Raw genomic sequence first — 25590 nt, forward strand, 5'->3', positions numbered from 1 at the left:
TCTGGTGAATAGGTGACATGAGTCACGTTCGCTCTCCCAGAAGCACGCTTTTATGAAATGACGGCGTATAAATATAACCCGTCATTAAGAGGATGCGAGCCACAGACATTCATCTAAGCAAAGGAAGGCAGGGACGCGTACACGGACACGTTCTCATAACCTCCCATTGTTTCCATGGAGGTAAATGGGATTGTGGGCCAAGCATGTGAAGGAAGCGCACAGAGGCTCATAATTATGCACCATCGGTGTGCACAAGACGAGATGGAGGCTCTATTTTTAACATGCAAACGGTGTGAGTTCCAGGAAAAGTGAGAGACAGTGACAGCTTGTTAGCGGCACAGAAACTAGTTGCTTTAAGCCATTTTGACATACCGGTATACGGTACAGCAGAATTCTAGCTGTGTGAATGCTCTGCAGCAGCAATGAGGCTACAGTATATGTGGAATTAATGTAAAACTCTCTATAAATTGTGCTTCAGACTTGAATCAATATTTTCTCGCGTATAAACTCGGCACTTAATGTCAAGCCATAAAACGAGCATCGCAATTAACCCCACATTTTATACTAAACAAGTACTGAAGAGAACGGAATTGTCTGAGAGTGACGGTGAGAAAACAGTCATAAATCTCCATTAAGACCCCACAAGAGACCCAGCTGCTGTGCTCCCCAAGGAGCCCTCAGACCAAAACATGACCCATTTTAAGTATAGAAACTGGGATTTGGACAGCGAGGGATAAGTCACATAGCGGCTCTGCTCTCTGCTCAATACCACATTCACTGCCAGATATTTTAATTAAGTAATTCTTCCATATAACAGCCAGCGTTTTTTCAGTCAATACCCTTATATTGAAGGCCCACCTGGACCCGAGACGTGAACCGGATGTAAAATGTGTTGGGACGGACGATTGTCTTTTCTTTCAGCCGGAAAACACATTTTTTAACCATGGGTTATTTAGTTATTGGACGTTGCCTGTTGAATAAAGCTGGTTTTGACCAAAAAATAAACAATAATCAGAGATAAATGCATTCATTCATTCAGGTCTTCACTTCCGGTTCATTTCCGGTTGTATCTGTTGCTTAGCAACCTAGAACCATTCATACGAAGAGTGCGATCCATCATAAACCACTGAAAAGACCACATGATGGAGATCTCCGTCATCAGATATATTTCTAAGGCATCATCTCATTGTTTTTTAATTTTCAAAAAATGCATTGCTTTCAAAATATTGTTATTTTAATTTTTTTATTGGCACGAGAAAACATACGTTTACATTGCCAAAGCAGAAAGAACAATACAACAAAACAGTAAACAAAAATGTACATTTGAAAGTCAGAATATTCAATAGATCAATGTGTATGTACCAAGATCACTCGATGCAGGTATAGTGCAGGAATATACACAATAATTAGTCTTTAGGGTGGTTGTGTTCCATTTGATATGCTTCTCCTGTCACAGTAACTCACAAATATTGCTGCTGTGTTTGCACATTGTTGTACTTCGCAGTCAGTAATAGAAAGTTAGAAACGTTAAGAAACCCTTCAAGTTCTCAGAAAAAACTAACAAACTCACAAGACAAACACAAACCCTCGATCCCACCCAAACCCCTGCCCCCAAAAGAGTGCATTTTTACAGTAAATAAGAAGGTACAAGAGCAAAGAGATGGAAAAAAACAAAGACACCAGCCAAGATGCGCTTGTCGGTACAACATAATATTATACAGAGTATTCTTAACCAAAACTGCTCTCAAGCGTTTGAGGGGCCACTTAGTGGGTGCTCCGCCGACCACCTATCCAACAGGGGCTGCCATTGTTGTGATCTTTTTTTGTTGATTGCACTTCGAAAGATTGTTATTCATTTAGCCTAATAGACGGTGTGCTTGTGCAGCGTTCAGTGAGGTCTCTCAGGGGTAACTCAGGCCACGTCTGATGGGTCAGCGTCGAGGGTGAAGCACGTGTGAGGCTATATAGGAAGCATTGCAGGGAAAGCCCCCGGCCGTACTTGGAAAAGTCTCCTCCTCAGTACTTCTTCTGTGTTAATCTGCACTATAGGGCTTTAGGAGCTGATTCAGACCCAAGCAGGATTACCATGGTCATGTGACTCCAGCACTATGGAAAATCTGGGTGGTCATGTGCAGAGAGAGGGGGGGGGGGGGGGGGGGGGGGGGGGAGAGAGATGGAGAGAGGGAGGGAGGGGGGGGAGAGAGAGATGGAGAGAGGGAGGGAGGGAGGGAGAGAGAGAGAGAGGGGGGCAGACAGACAGACAACTTGCACGTCATTTGGTCATGTACTAAAAGTCTCTTGAATTGTCTTTGTCTCAATTCAATTACTTCTCAAATTCACAGAGCCTATTGTACTGCAGTCATTTTTCATACGGTATTTGTCCCAGTTACAGTACAATACTTTTCCACATGCAAGGTTCCAGCCCACCTGGGGCAGTGTACACTTTCTTTGATCCAATCGATACACTGTACAGTTAGTATGCATTGTTAGCAGAGCTACAAATGGACATACGCGTAGATATGTTGCTCATTTTTATTGTAAACCATTCTGTCATTAAAATCTGTCATCAATCAAAAATCCATCTTCTATACTCACAATGTGACCATATTTCATGTGGCCATTTAGACATAGTTTCTATGGCATGTGTTATATAGCATGTTTTAAGTCAATATGGTCACATTTTAGACACCTAGAGCATGTATCACTGGGGGCCTCTAGTGGGCAAAGCCAGTGACTATAGACATATTACACACAATAAAGAGTTAAACTTAAAAACAAGATACATGTACAGTACATACACAATGTTAACACTAACACAACAAAGGATCAAAACAATCACACCCATGTGAAGTGAGTACATCATCATACATCATCTCATTCCTGGCCAATCAGAATTTGCATCCTTAGTTCGTCTTCAATGTTTGTGTTACGCAATGTTTGTGTTTAACCCATTCTGGGCGGGAACCCCTTTTGGTGTTAGCATTATGTTATGCTTTAGCTATTGAAAAATAGCAGATCTACAAGCTCATAGTGCGCCACCGAGTGGCGCGCTACAAGCTTTTAGGTCTGCTATATTTGAAAAATCGAAGAACCACTGACATAGAATTATAGCTTTTTCAGAAAACTGTCAGGATCAAGACATTTTTAGAATGTCAAAATGGGTTAAAGTTGTGTTAAAGTTTGTGTTTGCACACACACTGAAGCTGGACATCGCCCCTCAAAAAGAAATAAGAAAAAAGCAAACCCACCCAGCCACCGCTCCCAGGACCAAAAAGTCACGAAAAGCAGGGCACACCTGTGCAAAGTTCTTACCACTGTACTGTAAGCACAGCCTAAATCATATCCTTAAGTTTATCTGCAATGCAAGACCACACGTTAACATGTTCCTTACATTCTATGTAATCTTACCGGTGACATTTCTATCTAAAAAGGGTTAGAGGCTATAGAGCCCATTTCCACCGCATAGCAACCGTCTTCTTAGCTGCTGTTGAGTGAAGAGTGAAACTTAATGAAAACATATATAATGAAGCTGATACTGTATAATGCTACATTAGAAATAGTTGATTAAACGTCATATAAAATCAATCCGTCAGTCTTGTGGAGGCCACTGGGTATAAATGTCTTAGGATGACCCCTCTCCCCACATGGCAGTCCAGCAGTCCAGAGCACAGTTCATCAGCAGTGGCGTGGCTGCAGCATGTCCCCCTTGAAAAAGACTGCAAGGTCGAAACGTCCTTTTGTTGCTGTTGTGAATAAAGTGGGAGCATTTTAAAAGTCAGTTGTGAGCCCCCATCTTGTGTTTCTTGTGATTAAGCTTTTATTTTATTTCTTTTTCTTAGTTTGGCTCGGCGCCAGAAACGGAGGATGTGAATTATGTTTTTCTCGTTGACTTCTTCAGCACGTCCACGTAATATACTATCCTCTGAGCACCACATTAAATGGCTTTACGATGCAAGTTTCGAGGCACACTTTTGAAGCAGCCTCAGTCTCCTTTGGCGTATATTTGTGGTCACCAGCGGTGGAGGTCTCTCTAGGTCGTCCTCAGACAAGCCCTCCGTCATCACTTCCAGTCATCCAGGTCTTGAGAACATCCCTGTATGTTAGTGTGGGACATCCTTGTGATCGATGCAAGTGTGTTCGTTCCCACACAGCACCAATTTGCTGGCTGGCAGTTCTTGAGATGTCTTTGGCAGTGTCTTGCTAGGATCATTCTCCTGGCTGCTATTTTTTGGCTCGCCCTTGGCATTCCCTCATACAGGGTCTTGTTGGTAACATACACACTCTTGCTGATGTTAAGTGCTGCACGCAAACATTCTGATGTAGCACACGTCAAGAGACTTCTGCATGCATTGGCTTCAGGGGTCAACATTGCCCATGTGTTTCATCCACAAGACATGCTGGGCTGTATGGAGTATCCTGGTTTAAACACCTGTCCAACGAGCCCACAGCCCACAGCCGGCTGGTGTTCGCAATGAGCGCGACGTCGTCGTTAACATAGCCGAGGTCAGGGTCAGTGACAGCTGGTACACGATGAACCCTTCCCCCGAGCTCCAGGTCACGTCCAGCAAGGCCGGGTCTCCCTCAGCTGCACCGTCAAGTACAATAATGAGGAGGTATAGCAGCGAGAGTCTCTCACCCTGCATTATTAAACTGGTGAGGATGTTGAAGGTGTCCGTCTCACTCGCACCGTGTCAGCCAAGAGGACCTTGGCTCGAGTGTGCTCATGCAACCTGCTGGTAGTAGTAGTAGTAGTGTAGCTGGCACTAGCTGATGAGTTTGTCTCAATAGATTGTATGCAATACATATCAAATAAGTTCCCTCACAGAGTCTTAAAAAATAACTAACAGAGATCAACCAATACCGATATGTGGTCGTAGGAATGAACACATTATGCCTAATTTTATTGTGATGCCCCGCTGGATGGATTCATAAATGTAAGGTTATCCAAATAAAAATAAACATTATCATAAATTCAGGAGAAATTTAAATGAATTAAAACCGATAACCGATATTTTCTGAGGCTGATAATATCGGACATCCCTAGTATTATTATACTTTACTGAAAAATGTATGTGCAATAGCATGCAGGATAGACGTGTGCTCGCAGAATCCTACAGATAAACGGCTAAATCCATGTAACGCGAACGCAAATAAAGTGGGTAGGCGGGGTGAGAAGTCATCCTAAAAATGGAAGCAGAAGGAGAACGGCAGAGAGCGTAGGAGAGAACCACGGCAGGGCATAAAGAGACACAGTTGAGACACAGTTGAGAGGGAGGGAGTTCTGAAGGATCAAAAGACAGAGAGACAGGGAGCGGAGGAGTCGGGGCGCTGTGATGCAAGGAGGCGCGGCGAGAGAAGAGAGGCGAGGATGAAAAGCTCTGTGAAAGTCTGCCATGGAAACGGAGGCAAGGCATGTACACACAAACACGCAGGCGGTTTGGATCTCGCACGGGGAGAAGCACAATTTTATAGAATAATAGAGGCTGGTTTTATTTTCGTCGTTATGTTCTAATTATAAGCCAAGGCCTCTACTTAAAACAGCTAGATTTTCACTCTCACTTGTTTAACACCTGCGACAAAGTGGGAAACGATAACAGCCTGAGAGGGTATAGCATAACGACTAAGACTGGTACGTGTAGTTATGATTGGAATATGTAGCATAATCCCGAGATTCCCGTCTAGACACAAATAAGTCCAAAAAACACACCCAAAAATAGAAGCTCACGTGTTAAAGTGATATTTCAATTTTTGTGTCATTTCATCGTATACTCAGGCTTTTGTGAATACCACAAAAGATATCAGTCACCAGAACCAAGGACGGGTGTTTTCAATGAATCTTTCATGGTTACAATGGAGTTTGAAGTTATGGGTTCGTATAGGAAGTGGGCAGCTAAAATGAATATCTAATATCTAAAACGAAAATACTGAATCAAGTAACTAGAATGCATTGAAACACCAGCAGTCAGCTGTCAAGATTTTCTCAGACAAAACTAAGCATATGCCGTATCTTTACCATATCAATATCATTGGCACTTAATGCTGGTTTTCTGAAAGGTGAATGGTGATAAAGGGCTGTTCTATTGCTGCCTATTGTTTTCTGCAGCAAGTGAAAATGATACATTAATACATACACGATGAAGATGGAAGGCCAAACACAACTGTAAACCTTTTAATCTTAAACTCAAGTCAATAACTTCTTCTACTATTAGATATAGAATATATTCTATATCTATCTCCCCAATTTCCACTGAGATTATGGGGTGAATGAATGTGGCCAGACCCATCTTCTCTTTCTGTCATAGTGACATTGTCCTGCATCAGATCATGTCCAAATCAGGTTCTCCAATCTCCAGTAGCCTTCTTTATTGAAGATTTTTTTAGTGGTGCAACCACTCCCTTACGGAGCTATGTGTGTGGCTGGCTGGGTCTGAGCACTATGTGTGTGGCTTGCTGGCTGGCTGGGTCTGAGCACTCACTATGTGTGTGGCTGGCTGGCTGGCTGGCTGGGTCTGAGCACTATGTGTGTGGCTTGCTGGCTGGCTGGGTCTGAGCACTATGTGTGTGGCTGGCTGGCTGGCTGGGTCTGAGCACTATGTGTGTGGCTTGCTGGCTGACTGGCTCGGTCTGAGCATAGATAGATAGATAGATAGATAGATAGATATTATTGCAGTGACTGACTGAGACATCGAGCGTGCGTCCGCAACTGGTTGTGGCCCCCATCAAGTGACCTTTTGATCAATGCGGCCCTCGCCCCAAGTTGAGTTCGACACCCCTGATATAGATGGTTAGATAGACGCACATCCCACTGGGAGGAGACCCCGGGGCAGACCAAGGCGCAGTTGGAGGAAACACATCGACTCACTGGCCTTGGAACGTCTCGGAATCCCCCAGGAGGAAGTCACTAATGTTGCTCTGGAGAGGGAAGTCTGGAGCACTCTGGTGGAGCTGTTGCCCCCGCTACCCGACTACGGATAAGCAGTTGGAGATGGATGGGATGGATGGATGGACTATTAGATATAATAATCTCTAAATCAGTAAATCATAGTATGACCTCAACTAAGGCCCTGTGCCTTTGCCATATATGACGTTCAGAAACAAATCAATCTGTGGCTAATTTGCATGTAAATTAAGTTCATGTAAGCAGGTTGTTGTTTTTTGGGCTATTTCGGAGTCACAGCTGTGATCAGCCTCTCCCCAGACACACCAAGTATTGGTCCCACCCCATCTTTTTTTGTGAATGGTCGCTTGGCCTAAATCTGACATTGAGTTCTACAAAACTTTTACAGGATTTATTTTTGGTAGCCATCCAAAAACAAGAGACCAAATTACTGCAATCAATCAGACAAAAGTGAAGCACAACACAATGTTAAAAGACGTGCATCTGGGGGAATGGTGGCACAGTCGGTAGCACTGTCGCTTCACAGCTAGAAGGTCCCGGGTTCGATTACCGGCGGCGGCGGTGGGGGGGGGCGTGTTCTCTCCTCTGCGTCATCAACGCCCATACCCTAGGTCGGGTTGGCGAAAGGGCCTTTCTGTGTGGAGTTTGCATGTTCTTCCCTTGTCCCTTAGGGTACATAACGGTAGGTAAAAACATGCAGTAATCCTGGTTGCTATACTGCCTCCCCCTGGTCACCCCTGATGGAGGGGAAAGGAACTGATTGGAATAACGTGTTCCTTCCAAAGCGCTATGTCCTACCGAGGAAACTCCCCCCTGTCAGGTGATAAGAAGTGGCCTGCTCACTAGTCCTCATGCATTGAAGGAAGCATGTATGAGCTCAGTTCAGGGCTCTTTATAAAGAATTGTGGGATTAAAAAATGCATCTGCTGCATGTTTACATTGATAAACAATTAAAAACTAATTGGAGAGAGGAGGAGAGCAGATTGTGGGAGGAAGGGCAGGACAGGTGTAGGTCTACTACGTCAGTTGGGACTTTGGGACAGCAGCACAATCCTGGCCCACATCTTGACGAGTCCACAGAGGGAACAGGTGGTGTGTGGACGGTGCTGGGCTGACGACGCAGTGAAACACAGTGGACATGTGGCATCGCCCGCTCCTCGCCTGGAAACGGGGAGAGACAGCATGCCCGCTGTGGCCACGGCCATGAGTCACTGGCATTGCCACTTCCATGCCAGAGTGGATCAGAATGAGCGGGCCGTTGGGTCAGGGGCAAGGCTAAAACCTCTGATAGTGGAACTTAAGGGAGCCTATCTGTGTAACGCCACGCTCCAAGCTCCCAGCGAGCAACCAAGAGCCTATGACTTATAATAATTCAGATCACAACGATGAGAAAATGATACATTCCTGACTTCTGGTGCGATATCCACTGGATAGCCGAAACATCAGTATGAAATTGAAATTCACTCTTGCCAAAATTATACATTACAAAATTGTAATTGTAATTCATGAGAGTGAATATCAGTTACAGCCAAATAAATACCCCCTAAAAATGTATTGACTTGTTGACATGACTATGGCTTATAAATGAGAGTGTGCATAATGTTTGGTATGTAATAATTGCTTCTCCTCGTTTAGTATACTTAATTGCAACTCGGGATAAAGTAAAACTTTGACAGGGATGAAGGAAGACTGTAGCACGCATATGGATAAGTATAAGTTTAATCATACAAAAGTTCATTTGAACAACCTAAACACTGAAAAAAAAAGAAACTCCTGCACACTGTCTTCAAATGCAGTAGAAAAGTTAAGGGAATTAAGGGAACAGCAATGTTTCGACCTTCATATTCGACCTTCAGGCTATCTTTCAGAAAGATAGCCTGATGAAGGTTGAATAGACCAAAACGTTGCCGTTTCCCTTAATAAACTTTTCTACTGCATTTGAATACTTTTATTCCTTTTTCAGTATACGTCGGGGCACCTGGCTGTCCTTCTCCTACGCACCTGTCGCCTGTAGGTGTGCAAAAGACTTGCTTTTTATCCCTTTTTTTAACAACCTAAACACAGAAAAAAGGCTCCATCCCAAAGTCATGTTGAATTCTATTTTGTGCATGTAAACAAACAAGTTAAACTAGATCCCCCCCCAATAAAGCCATGCAGAAAATGTTGTATGAAAGCAAATAAAGGGTTAGCTGTAATCCGGCGGATTAAGGGATTTCACAGGCACATGTGCCTGATGTAAGTAATAGAGGCCAGATTACATGCAGATAAGTCAGCTGTGGGGTGTTCTGCAGGAGCCGTCGGGATGCAAAAACCTCTCACCAAACAAACAAACATGTGTCAGTGTCAGCCAAACTCACACCAAACAAACATATGTGTCAGTGTCAGCCAAACTCACACCAAACAAACATAATGTGTCAGTGTCAGCCAAACTCACACCACAGCCTGACAGCCACGGCAGTAATGCTGGACAGGAAATTCTGCAATATCATTTGGTAGAGGCTAGGCCTGTCCCCGACTAAGGATTTGTATGATTGGCCAAATATTGTCAATATAGTGGACTATTAGGCAACTTTGTTTTTGCATGATTTTGACTGAGAGATTCGTCGTGTGATTGCATAACATAAGAAATGTTATGCAATAGATAATCATTCCATTTGATATAATGTCTGATTTAACATATACTTGCTTGATTTCTCCCAGTAAATCATGATATATCCTATTTATTAATTTTTTAGCTTTTAAACCGATTTGTTAATTATACGAATCATGCAAAAAAACCAAAAACATCAACTAATCCAGGGGTTCTCAACGTTTTTGGCTGGGGAGTGGACCCCCGGAAATGCTTTGGCCATGTCTTGCGACACTTGATTTAACTCTAAAAATGGAGCCACTTTTAGAATTAAATTGACCTTGCGGCTATTTTTACACTCTCAGAGTAACCTATATACATTGTTGACCGGGGTCCTCCACAGGTCTTCTATTACCAACCCACTTTTTTTTGCTTTTGTGAGCTTGTAGATTGTCTATTTTCCTGTTGTGACATGCCCAGAATAGGGATGCCAGGGTTCATGTGGTTAACCCATTCTGACCTGAGATCAGATTCATACGAGGTTTCCACTGGACACACACTGGTCTGATTAACCCATTCTGACCTGAGATCAGATTCTAAAAATGTCAGTCGTTCTTCGAATTTTTCAAAAATAGCAGACCTACAAGCTCGTATCGCGCCACTCGGTGGCGCGATATGAGCTTGTAGATCTGCTATTTTTCAATAGCTAAAGCATAACATGATGCTAACACCAAAATGGGTGCCCGGTCAGAATGGGTTAAATCAACACTCTGTGGAGTTTCCTTATGCAATATGCAAGAGACCGGAGACCAGTTCAACGCCACAGCTCTTCATTCAGTTCACACAGATTGCCAGAGACAGTGGAGACAAGGTTTAGTCAAGGGTAAATCTGGCTTGGATTAAAGACTTCGGCCAACTCTTCTTCAAATGAAGCCCTGCTGTGTAATCATATGAAACATCATATGGGCCTCCGGTGTTCTCTCCGCAACATCATACTAAGCTGGCATGACAGTGGAGTTAGCCGCTATAGCCTGCATGTTCAAAGACATACACATCACGCACACTGTATATGCAATCACACGCCACCACTATAGGCGAGCCTCGCATGTCTCGGAGGCCGCGGACAATGCGCATACAAAGATCAACAGGGACGAGCATTTTCAGATGAACGATAGCAGTGATGGGAAAAGGAGCAATATACTGTTCACCGGAAGTACAATAGACTGACTCACCGTGGCGAGCTCGTCAAACTTTCCAAACAACTCGTTTAGCAGTTTAACCAGCTCCTGGGCTGTGCACTGGGAGGCGAGGCTGGTGAAACCGACTATATCTGCAAACAGGATGCTGGAGAGAGAGAGGAGAGAGAGAGAGAGAGAGAGAGAGAGAGAGAGAGAGAGAGAGAGAGAGAGAGGGGGAGAGATGGGGAGAGAGAGGGAGAGAGAGAGAGAGAGAGAGAGAGAGAGAGAGGGGGAGAGATGGGGAGAGAGAGGGAGAGAGAGAGAGAGAGAGAGAGAGAGAGATGGGGGTGTCAATGAAAGTTATTTATAGCAGCATGTTAGACAGTATCACAGAGACCAGATCATTGCCTGACTGAGTGCCTGATCAGATTAGCTGGCAGGGATTTGCTTAAAATGACATTTAGGAAGAAGCCAGAGCCAAAGTCAAAGTAAACATTCCCTTCTGTTGACCTGTTTACCACAACCTAACGAATCAAACGTTGAAATTAATGACCCGAGGCAATGAATCCTCCCTCCCAGTGTGAGTGGCAGCGTAGTCGAGCAGAAACAACTCAAAATAGAACGTCGGATAGCATTCTCGCTGGGATCAAAGTGAAGCCATGTCTTGTTAGGAGCAGATGGGAAGACATTTGCGGGATATAATTCAGTCCTCCAGACACTAGCAGTCAACAACATAACATAAGCCTCTCTCACCAGGAGGGGGAATAATGTGCGGGCGAACTCGCCGAACCCTTCTCACACTAGTCCATTCACGGGGTTGAAGGGGCCTGCCATGTCACCGTGCACGGGTCAACGAGAGCGCTGAAGTGCTCCTCCAAAGCATTTTCCCGGATGCCGTTTCCTTCATTTATCACCTGGGCTACAAGCTTGACAACAGCGGCCCGAAGCTATAATGTGACTCGATGCTTCTGCTCGTCCACGCTCTCGTGTCTTAATGTGGTCCTCGTGACCCCGAGAGACCACTTATCACCTCGTATCAGAGACACGCGGCGGCTAATCTGAAGGCCTTTTTTTCCTGGTAAAAAAGGAATTGCCAACGGTGTTGTTGTGCGAGAGAGAGTGGAGGGTGTGAAGGAGGAGGATTAGTCATCGAGGACGTGACTGACCAAAAAGCACATCCACACATCTCATGGCCCCCGCGTTGTAAACATCCTGCTAGTGCCGGTCTTCGTGTGGGCAGGAGTCCTCGCCGTGTGACAGAACGCACCGCCTAAATGCCATCTTATCGTCTCACAGCTGTCAACGTAACGAGGGGAAGAGGGATTGATTTGCTGTGAATATTATAATTGGTGGCCATCTGCGGGTGACAGACATTAAAGACTATAAGATCTTAAAACACTGTGATTAGTGGGTTCAGTTTAGGAGTTCTGTTGGCTAAAATGAACCGATCTCAAGAAATTTAAGCAAATGAAAGAAATAAAACACCCAGCACTGTCTGGGCGAGATATTGTATTGCAATTTCGAACTATGCACATGCATGGAAGCGATATATCTTGTACATGAACAATGGAAAAGAGATGTAAATTTATCTAGGCGTACATCAATGTGTGAGAGTTGGCAGCTCTACATTTTATGGATTGCTAAAATGAAGAAGACAGGTGATAAAAGCAGTGATGAAAATAGGCAAACTATTGCGCCACAACAATTGAGCCAGTAGCAGAGGGTTCCCTGATGCTCTTTGACGTCAAAGGCATAATGAACATCCTGCTCCTGAATTGCTTAAATTAATAACACGGAGTACAGTCAAACCGAAAAAAAGGTCCTTGTGGTCTTGTTTCCATTTAGGTTGTGGGTGCTGCCTTTGGTGATCAAAGGTTATCAAGCCTTGCTATTAATGTCCCTATTTTCGTTTTTCTTTCTTTCTCTCTTTTTTTTTTACATTATGTCCCTCATGATTCCTCCTGGACTACAACACAGACTGGCCCCTCCTGCTGATGTGATTCACCTTGTTAAGACTGTTCTACCAGCACGGGAGGCTATTATTGTTTCCACAAGATGTTAGGGAGCACTTAATTGTTTTCCGTGACCGTGGCTCAAGTGAACTTGAGCCACAAGAGGCTGAAGAAGCCCAACGGTTCAAAGTTTGCTTGAGCCGACTCAGCGCTTTCCAATGTGTTGGACGTTTGTAGTGGTTGTGGTTAGAGTGGTTGAGCTGCTAACAAACCTCCTGCTGCTAAACGACCTCCTGCTGCTTAACGACTACAAATACACTGTCTGTGTCTCTGTGTAGCTTTGCATCTTTGTATCTTTTGCATCTGCCCGTGTGGGCAGCATAATATTGTGACAGTAGAGTAGAAACACCCCCCCCCCCCCCTCCTTTGAGGACTAGCCCTAGTTATAGGGTTATGGTTAGGCGTAGTGTTTGAGGTTAGGGTTACATGTAAACACCATCTAACAGCACAAATATTTGCATACACAATACAAATGACTATTTGCCTACTGTAATACAGGTTGAACTAAAGAAATACCAAACATTGGCAACAATGTTGAAACACAAACTTGCTCCTTCACATGCATGTTGCCGTCTGGCATTGAGGTCAAACAAACCATATTATTGAGTACCGGTATATACACACATTTGTGTGCAGCAGCAGTGTGTTTGACTGCGTCTCACATTAGGGCAACTAATCCTGTTTTATTTTCAAGTTGCCTGATTCAGTCAAATACTCAACCTGGCCTCAGTTCACGCCTCTTTCATAGCCAGATTTATTCAAACCAAGCCACAAGCCTATAAATGAAGTGTATAATTAAATCCATTTATACAGAGATGATTAGTTCTTCGTTATCTATTCTAATGCACCCTCTCTGCAATCTACCACTTTAGAGCAGTGTGTTTTTCAACCTCAAACCCTTATTAGATCTTCAACTCATGAGATCTTCAACTCATTTTACGCTCTCAAGAGTTACAGTATTGTTAAACATCTGCATTACTTAATTTAATCAGTACAGCATGGAATTGTGGACAAAATCTTATCCAACAACAACACAATATTCTAAGTTTTGGGTCTGAGAGGCTAAATCTCATCAAACGGTGGTCCGTGGCTCAAATTCCGAATAAATAATGGACCTTGATATGAAAAAGGTTGAAAACCACTGCACTAGAGCCATATTTGACCTCCCCACACTTTCATCCCCAATTTTCCTTCCAAGGGCTCAAATTCCAAGGGACATTCCTCCAATTATGCTAATCTTCCTATCTCCCTTGTGAAAGGCACTATAGCCATCCAGACGAATGAGATTACAATCTAATCATACTGCAAAGAAACATGCCTTGTGCCATCTTGGGGGTCAACCTTCCTCCTGGAGCATAATGTGGTCAGGTGTTTGTTGACATCTAGCCAAATGAGAGAGGTGACCGTGACACTGAATGAAGCATCTGTTCAGTGCTGAGGCATCTGTGGTGACCGCAGCAAATGACAATGGAAGTGGCTACAAATAAGTGTGTGTGCGTGTGCGTGTGCGCGTGCGTGCATGCATGCGTAAGTGAGTGATCATCAACAAGCCTGAAAACAGAAAGCGTGGTTGGTTATTCCATCCAGTTCCTTTTATCAGGTGCCCCGGCTGACCAGGGGGAGACCAGGATTACTGCATGTTTATTGCCTTTGTACCCTGGTCCCTAGGATATCCCCACCCTAGGGGACACGGGGAGAACATGCATGCAAACTCCACACAGAAAGGCTCTTTCACCAACCCCACCTAGGGTGTGGGCGCTGATGACGCAAAGGAGAGAACACGCCCCCAGCATCCCCGGCGGGAATCAAACATGGGACATTCTAGCTGTGAGGCAACAGCGCTACCGACTGCGCCGCCGTGCCCGCTTTTAGGGGAAGTGTTATGTCCCACATTCTCTTCCATTCGAGTGTGTAACAAGAACGAGAGATTTCTCACAAACTGCCATTCTGTTTCTCGGCACAGGTGCACAATTATGCATACACAGTCAAATTCAGAGTGTTAATTAGTCTCTGAAAGTGAAAAGATTTACCCTTATGGGTTTCGGGTCCATTATTAAACTTTCAAAGTTCAATTAACACTTCAGATATTATTGCATAGCATTACAGGAACACAAGAAAAAATCACATCTCATCTGCAGTTATTACAGCAGTGCCCAATTAGCCAGAGCCAGGCTATACTGAGATCCAAATACGGTTTGCCATACGGTTTTGTCCTTTAATCATGTATAAACTGTTCCATAAAGTTAGCAGGTGTGATTTGAAACACTCTATACGACAGCTGGGTCTAGCATTATATAATAATGCCTTTAACCACTTTCTTTTCAAAATATTTTATTTAAAATGTTCAATCACAGAAAGAAACCTCAGGGACAGGCCAAATAACGAAAGGACTATGCTGCTGAACACCCCATGAAAAAACGCTCTCCCCTTCATATCCCAATTTGATAATTAAGCCAATTCCCAGTTCCCCTGCCTCTCTACGAGTACTCCATCTCTGCCAACCCCCACAATACATAAGTCACTGGGAGGGTGAAGATAGCCTTGAGTCTCCTCCGATACCCGGGCCGTCCTTGAACCACTCTCAACCTGCGGTCCCTATTTTGGCCATGTCACTGTGGGCGTTAAATCATTTGGATCAACAAGTTGTTTGAGCTGTAAATGCGTCCAATGTGCACATTAGATGAATCCCCTAACTGTGAGACTTTGACACGCCACACCTCTGGGGTCACTTGGTGCCATTGATGATTTATTGTTCTGTTTTTTTGCCGAGACCATAATTATGACCACATTTTCGTATTGGATTTCAATCTAATCAAATCTCGCCCTCGGCCTCGTGGACGTAATGAGAAAACGTTAAGTAAATTGTACCGCTCACTGTTTGCTTTCTAATTACGGCCCGCCCAAATCACATAAATCATGTCCGCGTCGGGCGTAGATTACTCTCGTAGGGTAGCTTTAGCTGAAGGAGTGCAAGGCACAAAAGCAATCAGTGGAGCTCCACTGAGATGTGTCCACTTTTAACCATCACACGTGCGCAGCGTTATGCAACGACAATTTAGACTCCACTGCATTTAATCTCCTGCGGCGGCTTAATCCCGGGGCTAAGCAAACTCTGCTGCCTCGTGCCTCCCTGAGTCCCTGCCTCTCTGACAGCACAAAGGGAAGGAGAGCTGAGATAAGAGAGGGGAGCATGGAAGATACAGAGCAGGGTGGTGCGAGTGAATTAAGAAGCAGAGAGAGAGAGAGAGAGAGAGAGAATTAAGTAGGGAAGAAACGAGAAGGGAATGAAAATGTGAATCAAAAGTATTTCAGAGTGTAAATTAAGTGGAATTAAGAATTCAAGAAGATGAGGTGAATGTACAGAGTCAGGTTTTCATGCATACGGTACCTATAAGCGATGACAATGTACAGTAAGACGAGATAACCATGCAGCTATCTGTACAGGAGTTACAGGAGTGCACTCGGTAGAAGTTAAGACTTGAATATCACAGTTGCGACAGGAAGAAGAAATGAAGTGAAGCAATGAAGAGACCTTAAAGCCATGCCTTCACTGAAGTTGGGTGTGACTGACTGGACAGTGGCTGCCTGCTCCGTCTACATGGCATGGAATACATGGTGAAGCCAGCATGGTCATCTAAGGTCATCGCCACATGCAAGCATGCGGCGTGTGGCTTAGATGGCCAGGGGCGGGGGATGCCATTAACGTGCCGGTATGGTCATCTAAGGTCAGCACCCCACGCGAGCGTGAAGTGTGCGACTTAGGTAGTCAGGGCGCGCATGACATATGGGGCGTATATTGGATGTCTTATGCTAATGGAGCAAGATGGGCACTTGACACACATATTTGCACTAAAAAAAAGAAGCACAATGGAAATAAGCTCTCGAGCTTTGTGTTTTACACCTTTTTGACAGATATATGTATGTACAACCATTATGTCTATGCATTTTTGTCAATAAAAATGTCAATCAATCAATCAAAGATTGGAAAATAGAAAAGATGAAATGGGAGAAAAAGTGGGTGTGATGAGAGGGTAACTCCTTGTATTGGCTTTAATATTCCAATGGCCACAACATTTGGATGTTAACGCCATCTGGCAAAGCTCTTCACTTATACAGCAACTTCAGCACCAAGCAGTTGATTGAAAGCTGTGATATAAATTGAATTATTCTTTCGAGAAGAAAACAAAACAACAACCATATTGTCCCTGTCGGGTGGAAACCCTGCATGTCCAAATCTGTTACTTTTCAAGAAATGGATACATTGTAGTTATTATAGTCACAAGCTCTTGTAATACTTTTCATTGGTTCAATATTTATCAAACTCACAGACAGACGTAACCTTCACTTTCACTTGAAATCTTTCAAAAAATACCAGATCTACAAGCTCACAAATCGTCACATTGGCTATTTTAGCTATTTTTCAAAAACCGTTCGGCACCGCTGCCCCAAATCAGGACATTGCACAATAGCCAGGAGAATCTCCTGCATGCTCACTATTGCTTAACGCGGAGGTGTTACAGTGGTGTTACAGTGCAGCAGTTCCAACTACGCACTGTGTGTGTGCGTGTGTGCGTGTGTGTGTGTGTGTGTGTGTGTGTGTGTGTGTGTGTTTGTGTTTGCAGGCCTGGCCTGGCCTGACTGGGTGTATCTCATTACACAGCCTCCCATAGGGCTCCCCTGGGGCCGTGTGGACAAACAAAGGCTGAAGATTGAAAGAAGACTGGCAAAGCCAATTGGCAGCTTAAGATGAGCTTATATTACCGTATAATCATTACACTTATTGTAGGTACTTGGACCGTTCAGACTGTTGCATCATGGGACATTGACCCTACCTGACATTGTCATGACGCTGGATGTAGATTTTGTGGAATATCCTTTCCGGAGGCTTCAGGAAATCCTCCTTCATCTCCATCGCTACATTCCTGGGCAGTAGACTCATCAACAGCCGCTCCTGTGCGTGTGTGTGTGTGTGTGTGTGTGTGTGTGTGTGTGTGTGTGAGAGGGGGGGTGGGGGGAGGGTAAAGGGACAGAGAAAGAAACATAAAGAGTGAGCTACTAAGATGAAGTTATATATAGTCACATAAAGTAATCACATAACATAAACATAAAGAGTGAGAGAGCTACTAAGATGAAGTTATATATAGTCACATAAAGTAATCACAGGGAGAAGAATGCCAGAAGCATGGAAAGAAAGAAAGTCCCAGCCAGAAAGGCTTAACATCATATCTCTGCTGTCGGGGAGAAACCACCTAACTCCAAAAATGTAAATTTTTCAGGGGAAAGAAAACTGTATTTTTAAAACGATGCAATACTGCCTCGTCAAAGTTGGTATTGTGACTTCATATATTGTCAATTACTTGCATGAGAGGGGGAGAAGTGGTGGTGCTTTAGCAGACAGTTTGAGGGTCCAATGGAGTTAAGAGGTTTTGTCCGAAGTGCTTTTTCATACTTTGCACTGCATGGTTTCATTTTTTTAACCAACACACAATAAAGGGTGTTCAATAGCACTGATTTATGAAAATCATTTGACCTATCTATGGAATAAGCATACATGTCTAAGCTAATGAAATATAAGGATGAATAATCACTGGTTTGGCTTTCATCAGATCCTTAGTTTTGGCAGCTTAGTAAGGCTAGTATAGGCCTAGTACAGGGACTGCAAATCGCAGGCCCTTCTAAAAGCAAAGACCAGCAACGTGCAACAAATTGTTGCATTTCTGCTGCAACACGGAAGCCTATCTGTATGGAAAATATGTTTCTTGCATCCATAAGTACAGTAAGTCATACAAGGGATTGTGACACTGTAGAAATGTCCTTCCTTCAAATATGGTTGAATATTTAACCCCCACGTTGAAGATGTTTTGTTTTGTGTAGTTAAATTAAATCATGGTCATTAATTTTCTGTTGACAAGGTTTGATCATAGGGGGAGCTGTGGGGATAAAGCATGTTAGCAATACTTCCAGGAAGTGAGGTACCAGGAACATCTATAAAAATACAGGAAGTGATGCAGCCAGGGGTTTCATTTTAGGTATCAAAAAGAGTGTTTGGTGGTGATTTGTCATAGAGACTCTTTTAGGCCAATATACTGAACCAGTCAGAAATTGATGAACCAGAGTAGTGGGGCTGGAAAACCTTTAGATCTGAAGAAGAAAAGCTTGGTCAAGGAAGATTTCTGAGGGTTTATCTCTGAATCTATTCAGAGCTTTTGGACAAAGTGGAACCTGCTGTGGCCTCCTGACTTGAAGGTTGGGTGAGTAATATTACCGGTAATATACCCCCCCCCACACCATTTTGAGCAATGCATTCCTTTTATTTAATATGACTTTATGTATTACTTGCTTTTGGAAAATAGAAGATCTACAATTTTTGGTTTGATTACTTTTGGGTTACTTTTTAGGAACTATACTCATTGGAGAAATTTAAAGGAACTTTGCGTTGCAGGACTTAAAACATCGGAATTTGAACATTTTCATTTGTACTTTGAAATCTTGATGGTTCAATAAAATTGAAGTTGATCAAGTTTAAGTCGGATAAAGATATTGCAATTTAACTTCAAAAGCAACAGTTTTGTGTTTTCCTTTTGGTCTGCAATACAGTTTGGTTACAGTATAAATAATTACTGATGCAAGTACAGGACCTTTATTTCTTTTAGTTCTTCAATATAACTCAGACAACAATTTCATGGTTCTGATTGTAGGATGAATTATCCTGTATCGCTCGATGAACTGATTCTTAAGAGACTTGAAGTCAATTAAGACATAAAGTATTTGAGACCTTAAGTGTGTGTGTGTGTGTGTGTGTGTGTGTGTGTGTGTGTGCGCGTGTGTGCGTGTGTGCGTGCGTGCATGTGTCAGTGTGCATAATATGAGTCGCAGAGCATGAAAGAAAAAGTAAAGCAAGAAAAGCAACAACAATATAAATCCATAGTCCACAAACACATCAGCTTATCAAGCATTCGTTCCGTCACTGTCTCCGGTGTCTCTGTAGTACCTGTTTCTCATTCTCATCCTCCATGCAGAGCTTCTCTTCGATGCAGTCTCTGGCCTGCAGGAAAGCCTTCCTCTGGGCTCGCTCTGTCAGGATGCGTACAAACAGCCCTGACAGGTTGACGCTGGTGAACAGCACCGTGTTGGCAACCAGCTGCAAGCAACACAATGCACACTCTCAGTCTCACGCATATAAATCTTTTCTCCCAATGTAGTCATTCTGCTAATTCCCACTCCCGCTTGTATTCACTGGGAAGACGCAACGCAGTGGAGGGACACACGATTCCACTTCAGCACAATCATTTTAACCATATTTAACCATAACCATATTTTACACTTTGTCTATTCCAAAATAGCAGATACAAGCTCATAGCGTATACAGGTAATCTTGCCATGAACATCTTTGAGCACCATTGGTACAGCAACATACATGTAGGTTGTTCAGAAAACTGTCAGGCTTTAGATTAGAAGACACTTTTAGCCTCAGACGGGTCTTAAGGGGCTAAACGGGTGCCCTGAACTGACCTGTAGGAGTCACCAGTGCAGCGACAGAGGTCGCCCTCCCTGCCTGGCTTCCCACTCCTCAGCAGCACCATTTGAACCCGAAACTAGGGACGTCCCGATCACGTTCTTTTGCTCCCGATCCGATCACGTTATTGGTTCGGGACAACCCTACCAGAAACCCATTATGAAGGCTTCATGTGTTTGCGGGGTTCCGGTTCAAATCTGCTGCGGAGCCAATCAAACGAAGCTATGGGCAAACTGAACTGGAACAGGAAATAGGTATATGCCACCTTCTGAAAACCCTGGGGACACACGGAGCTTGTTCTGTTCATTGGGAGTGCACCGCAGAGGATGCCAACCCCCCCCCCCCCCCCCCAGCCTAGTCGGTGTCCACAGTGGTGAGCAGGAACTTTACCCCTGGGCCACCCGAGTGCCTATTTAAGTGCTTTCATTGCCTACAATTTGAGCCACTTGCTTGCTAAATTGGCTGTCAAGTATGTTAAATGTGTGGGAATTTGCCTAGTCGGTAACTGTGATGCAAGTGACAAGCTGATGACACATTCACAACGGCACTAGAATGGCTTTAGCTGTCTATGCTAAATACGAGAGAGAATTTGCACCGGTAGCTGTGATGAAGCGACGAGCTGACAACTCGCTAACCTTTTGGACACATATTTGATACAGGTGTTAATCGGGTGACGTACTGTACGGGCCCTTGTGCAGGACAAAGGAAGGCATACACTATACTGTCTTACATGTTGCTGCAGCAACCTATCATTTCTGAGGTCAAACTTTTCTTCTTCCACTATCAATGTGAACAAAGTGAATTTGAAGTATATATAGGCTATGCGTTGGCTTGACGGGCATATTGGAATAAAGTGCAACTTCTCGTGGCGTGCAACATATGTGCTGTTGCTTTACATTTAGTATGCATGATGCAGCTGAGAGGTGAAGTTGAGATGTAATGAAACTGAAATTAACCATCTGGCTCACAGGTAGGCACAGTGGCACACAGTATAGTACATCTCATTCACACTGAATGACCCATATAGAGGGTATGCGCATGAATGAAGTGAGTGAGTCCGACATCATTTTATGCAATCAAATACGACTTTTCTGTTTGGATGTCTGTTTTTTGCCACTCGGTAGGCGTTCCCGCATAACCTCCTGGGTATGATTATGATGTCGCGCGCATAGTTACCCTCTATAGTAGATCATGTCAATGCACATTATAGGCATTAAGAACCAATTCATTCCTGTGACAAGTGTGTGGCGTGCGTGTGTGTGCGTCCCTGGCTGCATGGGGAGGTTGGATATGGTGTGGTGTGGGCAGGCAAGCAATTGCTTACTTTGTTGTGTGTGTGTACTGTATAACAATGTGCATATGAGACCGTGTTAGACTCTGTTATTGTGATTGTGGACACATCGCTGCGCGGTCCTTCCTCGTATATGGGAAGGAGATACGAGGTTCTCCTACAGTACTTGAGAGACACCAAGATTGGCCGTGTGTGATTTCATGCACGAACAATGGGAACACTGTGTCAAATAGTGGCCCGTTACCCCTAAGCAATAGTCAATATAGCCATTCACTCTCTCCACGTGTCCCGTTAGGCCATTCATTCATCATTGGTGTTTGCTACAGCCTCAGTCAATGATGGAGTATAATGAGTGGGGCAGCTCTAACAAATAACACAATGACTATATAATTAGTATGAAACAAATGATATGGCTTCAGGGGTCTTTGGGTTTGTTCTGGTAGCTTGAGGCCTTTTCTGTCTCACTGAATAAAACGAAGAATGACAGGGAGTCATTTATACAATAGAGAAGTGGTGAAAGGTAAAGTACTGTACATTTAATAGTAAGTACTGTACTTTCACCAATACTTTCACTTCTACTCCACTACATCTCAGAGGCAAATATTGTACTTTTACTCCACTACATCTATTTGAAAACTTTAGTTACCGGTACTTTGAAGATTTTTATCATTATTACGATGCGACACATTGTGAGCTTCACAATCAGCTATTTTCAAATGATTGCTGAAATGGGACATTGAATACACAATGCACAATGAATACTTTCTACTTTTAGTACATTTACTTTTGGTACGTTAAGTACATTTTGAATACTGGACTTTTACTTGTAAGTAACATAGTAGTTCTACATTGCAGTATTGATACTTCTACTTAAGTAAAGAATGTGAGTACTTTTCCCACCACTGCAATAGTCTGTGAAATAGATTTGAGCTTCAATCTGAACTCCTAACGAAGCCTCGGGTGTCTCCCACTGGAACTTCAAACTTGACTAATTTTAACATAAACGACACAAACAATGCCACAAGCTGTTACTTAAAGATGAAAATAGTTCACATATGGCACAACCAACCTGACAGATCGCTGATTCATCGCACCCGCAGCCAAGGAACGTTTCCCTTTTAATAATTGAGTTTGAATAATGCCCTAAAAGTTTGCTTTGCGAAAGAAAATCTTGTGGCACTTTGTCACTATACAGTTTGATAAATGTTGCTGAACATGGTTCTTTGTCCCTGTTCTCTCGGCTACGTTTTTGCGAACAGTTTGCCCCTGCTTTTGATATTGCCCTGCTTGTCATACATATTTTATTACCATTGGTGATATATGTTTTATCCCTGCTTGTGATCAGACTGACTTGACATATATCCCTTTAGGGAAAAGTAGTCTGTCTGAGATATTTGTTAGTTTTGTTTGATAATATAACAATTTAATAATTTGTGATACCAAGAGATTGGAGCAAGCCGAGAGAGAAGCAGGAAGAGGTGTTGTGATCTATGGGGTGGTTAGTAAAAGGTGATGTGGGGTCATGACACAGAGTTCATCTCTAAGCTTCGTGGATTAGCAAACTGTCCTGCATGGTAATACAGTTAACAAAGTCATTCACACATTGTCCTCCTGGCTGCAGCATGCATAAGGGGTAAAAAGAAATCACACCCGTGTGAAGTGAGGGGCGCTCTTATCATCATACATCATCATGCATCCTCTTCTGGCCAATCACAATTTTGTCATCAATGTACACACTCAAAACTAGTCATAGGAAATGGTAGCAACACAATGTTTGTGTTTGCACAAACCCTCAAAGCTGGACATGGGAGGGGCTAGCGCCCCTCACATCATATCTCAATCTCTCCTATAGTACATATACCGGTAGTACACAATCTGCACATATGTTGTGGAGGCAAGGTTTCAATTCCCTTGTAGAGAGACTGATGTTACTTGTCTCATTCCCTCCCTACACCTGACTGTGTGCGTGCGTGCGTGTGTGCGTGCTCCTGCATACATGTGTGTTTGCTTGTACAGTATGTGAGAATGAGCCAGAAAGCTGCAGGTATGGGGGAAAGTAACATGGTGGTGTTCCAATTTATTTCTGCTCTGACATGGCATGCCTGAATTTTCCCACTTTTTTCCCATATAAACCAAAGAATTGCACAGCTTTGTGAGGTGTCAGAGCCTCTGACAGGTCAGGGCCTGAGTTACAGTATAGAGAGGAGAGACAACAGAGACATGTCTTCCAAGTTCTTCTAGTTTCATGATTCCGTAAAACTCTCATCCTTTTGGTTATGTGAGAAAGGGGAATGTATAAAGAAGGGATTGATCCATTTATAGACCCGTGGTTCCAAACTTTTCAGGTCGAGAGTATAGACCCAAACTAGTGAAAATATAGCAAATCTACAAACTCACTTTTTGGGAACGTTTTGTAAATAATAACTAAAAACAAAATATAGGAAACTAAAAAGAAAGGGACCCATAAAAATGTGTCCGCAGTCCACAAATGGGTCCCGAGCCAGTGTGGGAACCAGTGCATTAGACTGTCTTATGGAAACAATGACCTGTAGCCTACAATAGCCTAAAGCTGATGATGGACATTATAGCTATACAGTACTGAGTATCGAATCAAATTAAAGTTAGCCTATACACACACACACACACACACACACCACAGACTTATGGTAGACGCAAAGTAAAACAAGCTCAATCAACAATCAAATGAAGACTTCACTAAAAGCTTATTTTTTTTGCTACAGCTACAGCTCCTGTTTAGATCTCAATCTCAACATCGACTGAGAGTCTGAGGCGAGTGATAAGGCTTATAAGGCTTATAAGGCCACCTGCGGGTTAGCTAATTATAATGTATTTATAACTCAACATTCTGTTCATTCATAAATTAATTCACCACATTTTGACATCTTGATTTGTTTTGAGTATAGCCCTAGCCTACTATACGGCATGCAAGTGGGACTCAGTCTGCACGGGGAGCTGTCCATAGTGCTGATTTGACTCAGTCAATATAGTTTATATAGACTTTTTGACAGTATCGCCTACATTGGACATTCTAAGCAGGCTACTATAGCCTATATGACATTGAGAACAAACATGAGGTTATTAGCTAAAAATATATATATTATTATTATTAGTATTGTCTATGCGTGAACTGCATGGGCTGGGTATGGTGTGTGTATAGTGTTCGGATAGGTCTTCTCACCGTTCTCCATAGTTTCTGTGTCTTGACCGTGACCGAAGTGGCGGTGACAATGATGTGCGACATGGAGACCATTATTCCAAACAGCACGGCCAGCAGCGTCCTGACGGGCAGGAGCGCGTAGGCCACGAAGGTGACCAGGATGAGCTGCCACATGCCCTGCTCCGGGGCCGGCGGGGACTCGGCGCCCACCGCGCCGAGGGGCAAGGGGCAGCACAGGAACGAGAAGGTGAAGACGAAGAGCAGCGTCAGGTTGACGATCTGCTGGAGCTGAGTCACCTGCAGGTACTTGACGTTGGTGACGATGAACAGCGAGACGAAGATCACGCAGTGGACCGGGTGGGAGCCCTTGGAGACGGTGAGCGCGGGGCCGTGGGACAGCACCTCCACCACGGCCAGCGTCGACGCCAGCACGATGAGCACGGCCAGGGCTTTGAGCGTGGACGTCTGCTCCAGCTTCAGGTTGTAGTTCTGGAAGAGCGACTCCAGCTCCTTGCAGTCGAACTCGTCCTCGCACGCGATCGTGGTCAGAGGGACACGCAGCCCCGGCGGACAGGGACTTTTCTTTCGCCTGGTTTTGACCTTCTGAAACGGTATTTCCTCCATGTCAGTGCCATTCATAAACCGAAAATCAGTTCACAGCCTCAGGTCTGCGAAAACGCCGAAACAAAATCCTCCTGCAACCCCAGTCCCAGAGCCCGCACGGCACGGCACGCAGCAGTCTGGAGGAGGCAGAGCGTCCCAGATAAGAGGAGACTGAAACTGACCGCCGACCGGTGGTGGTGGCCACACACACACACACACACACACACACACACACACACACAGACGGAGTGAAATCTCCAGACACGCGCGCACACAGTGCACGCACACTCTCTGCACACACTCACTATCCACAGGTTGCAATGTGTTGTTCGACGAGATCAGTTA

The 25590-nt window shown here is 43.9% G+C and overlaps 1 protein-coding gene across 1 annotated transcript in view; it reads right to left on the reverse strand.

Annotated features, from left to right (window-relative positions):
• The window catches only part of LOC308326203 (adenylate cyclase type 1-like), a gene marked incomplete at both ends in the record, with an annotated part of 52938 nt that extends 27657 nt beyond the window's left edge, over positions 1 to 25281 (reverse strand). Inside the window, 4 exons of the mRNA XM_080779011.1 lie at positions 10700 to 10811; positions 17490 to 17608; positions 19649 to 19798; positions 24664 to 25281. Of these exons, the coding sequence (XP_080635137.1) occupies positions 10700 to 10811; positions 17490 to 17608; positions 19649 to 19798; positions 24664 to 25281 (999 nt within the window). The remainder of the gene's footprint in view (positions 1 to 10699; positions 10812 to 17489; positions 17609 to 19648; positions 19799 to 24663) is intronic.
• Positions 25282 to 25590: the final 309 nt, after the last annotated feature.

The sequence above is a fragment of the Protomyctophum bolini genome (genome assembly GCF_963924005.1).
Source record: "Protomyctophum bolini genome assembly, chromosome: 12".
Classification (NCBI taxonomy): Eukaryota; Metazoa; Chordata; class Actinopteri; order Myctophiformes; family Myctophidae; genus Protomyctophum; species Protomyctophum bolini.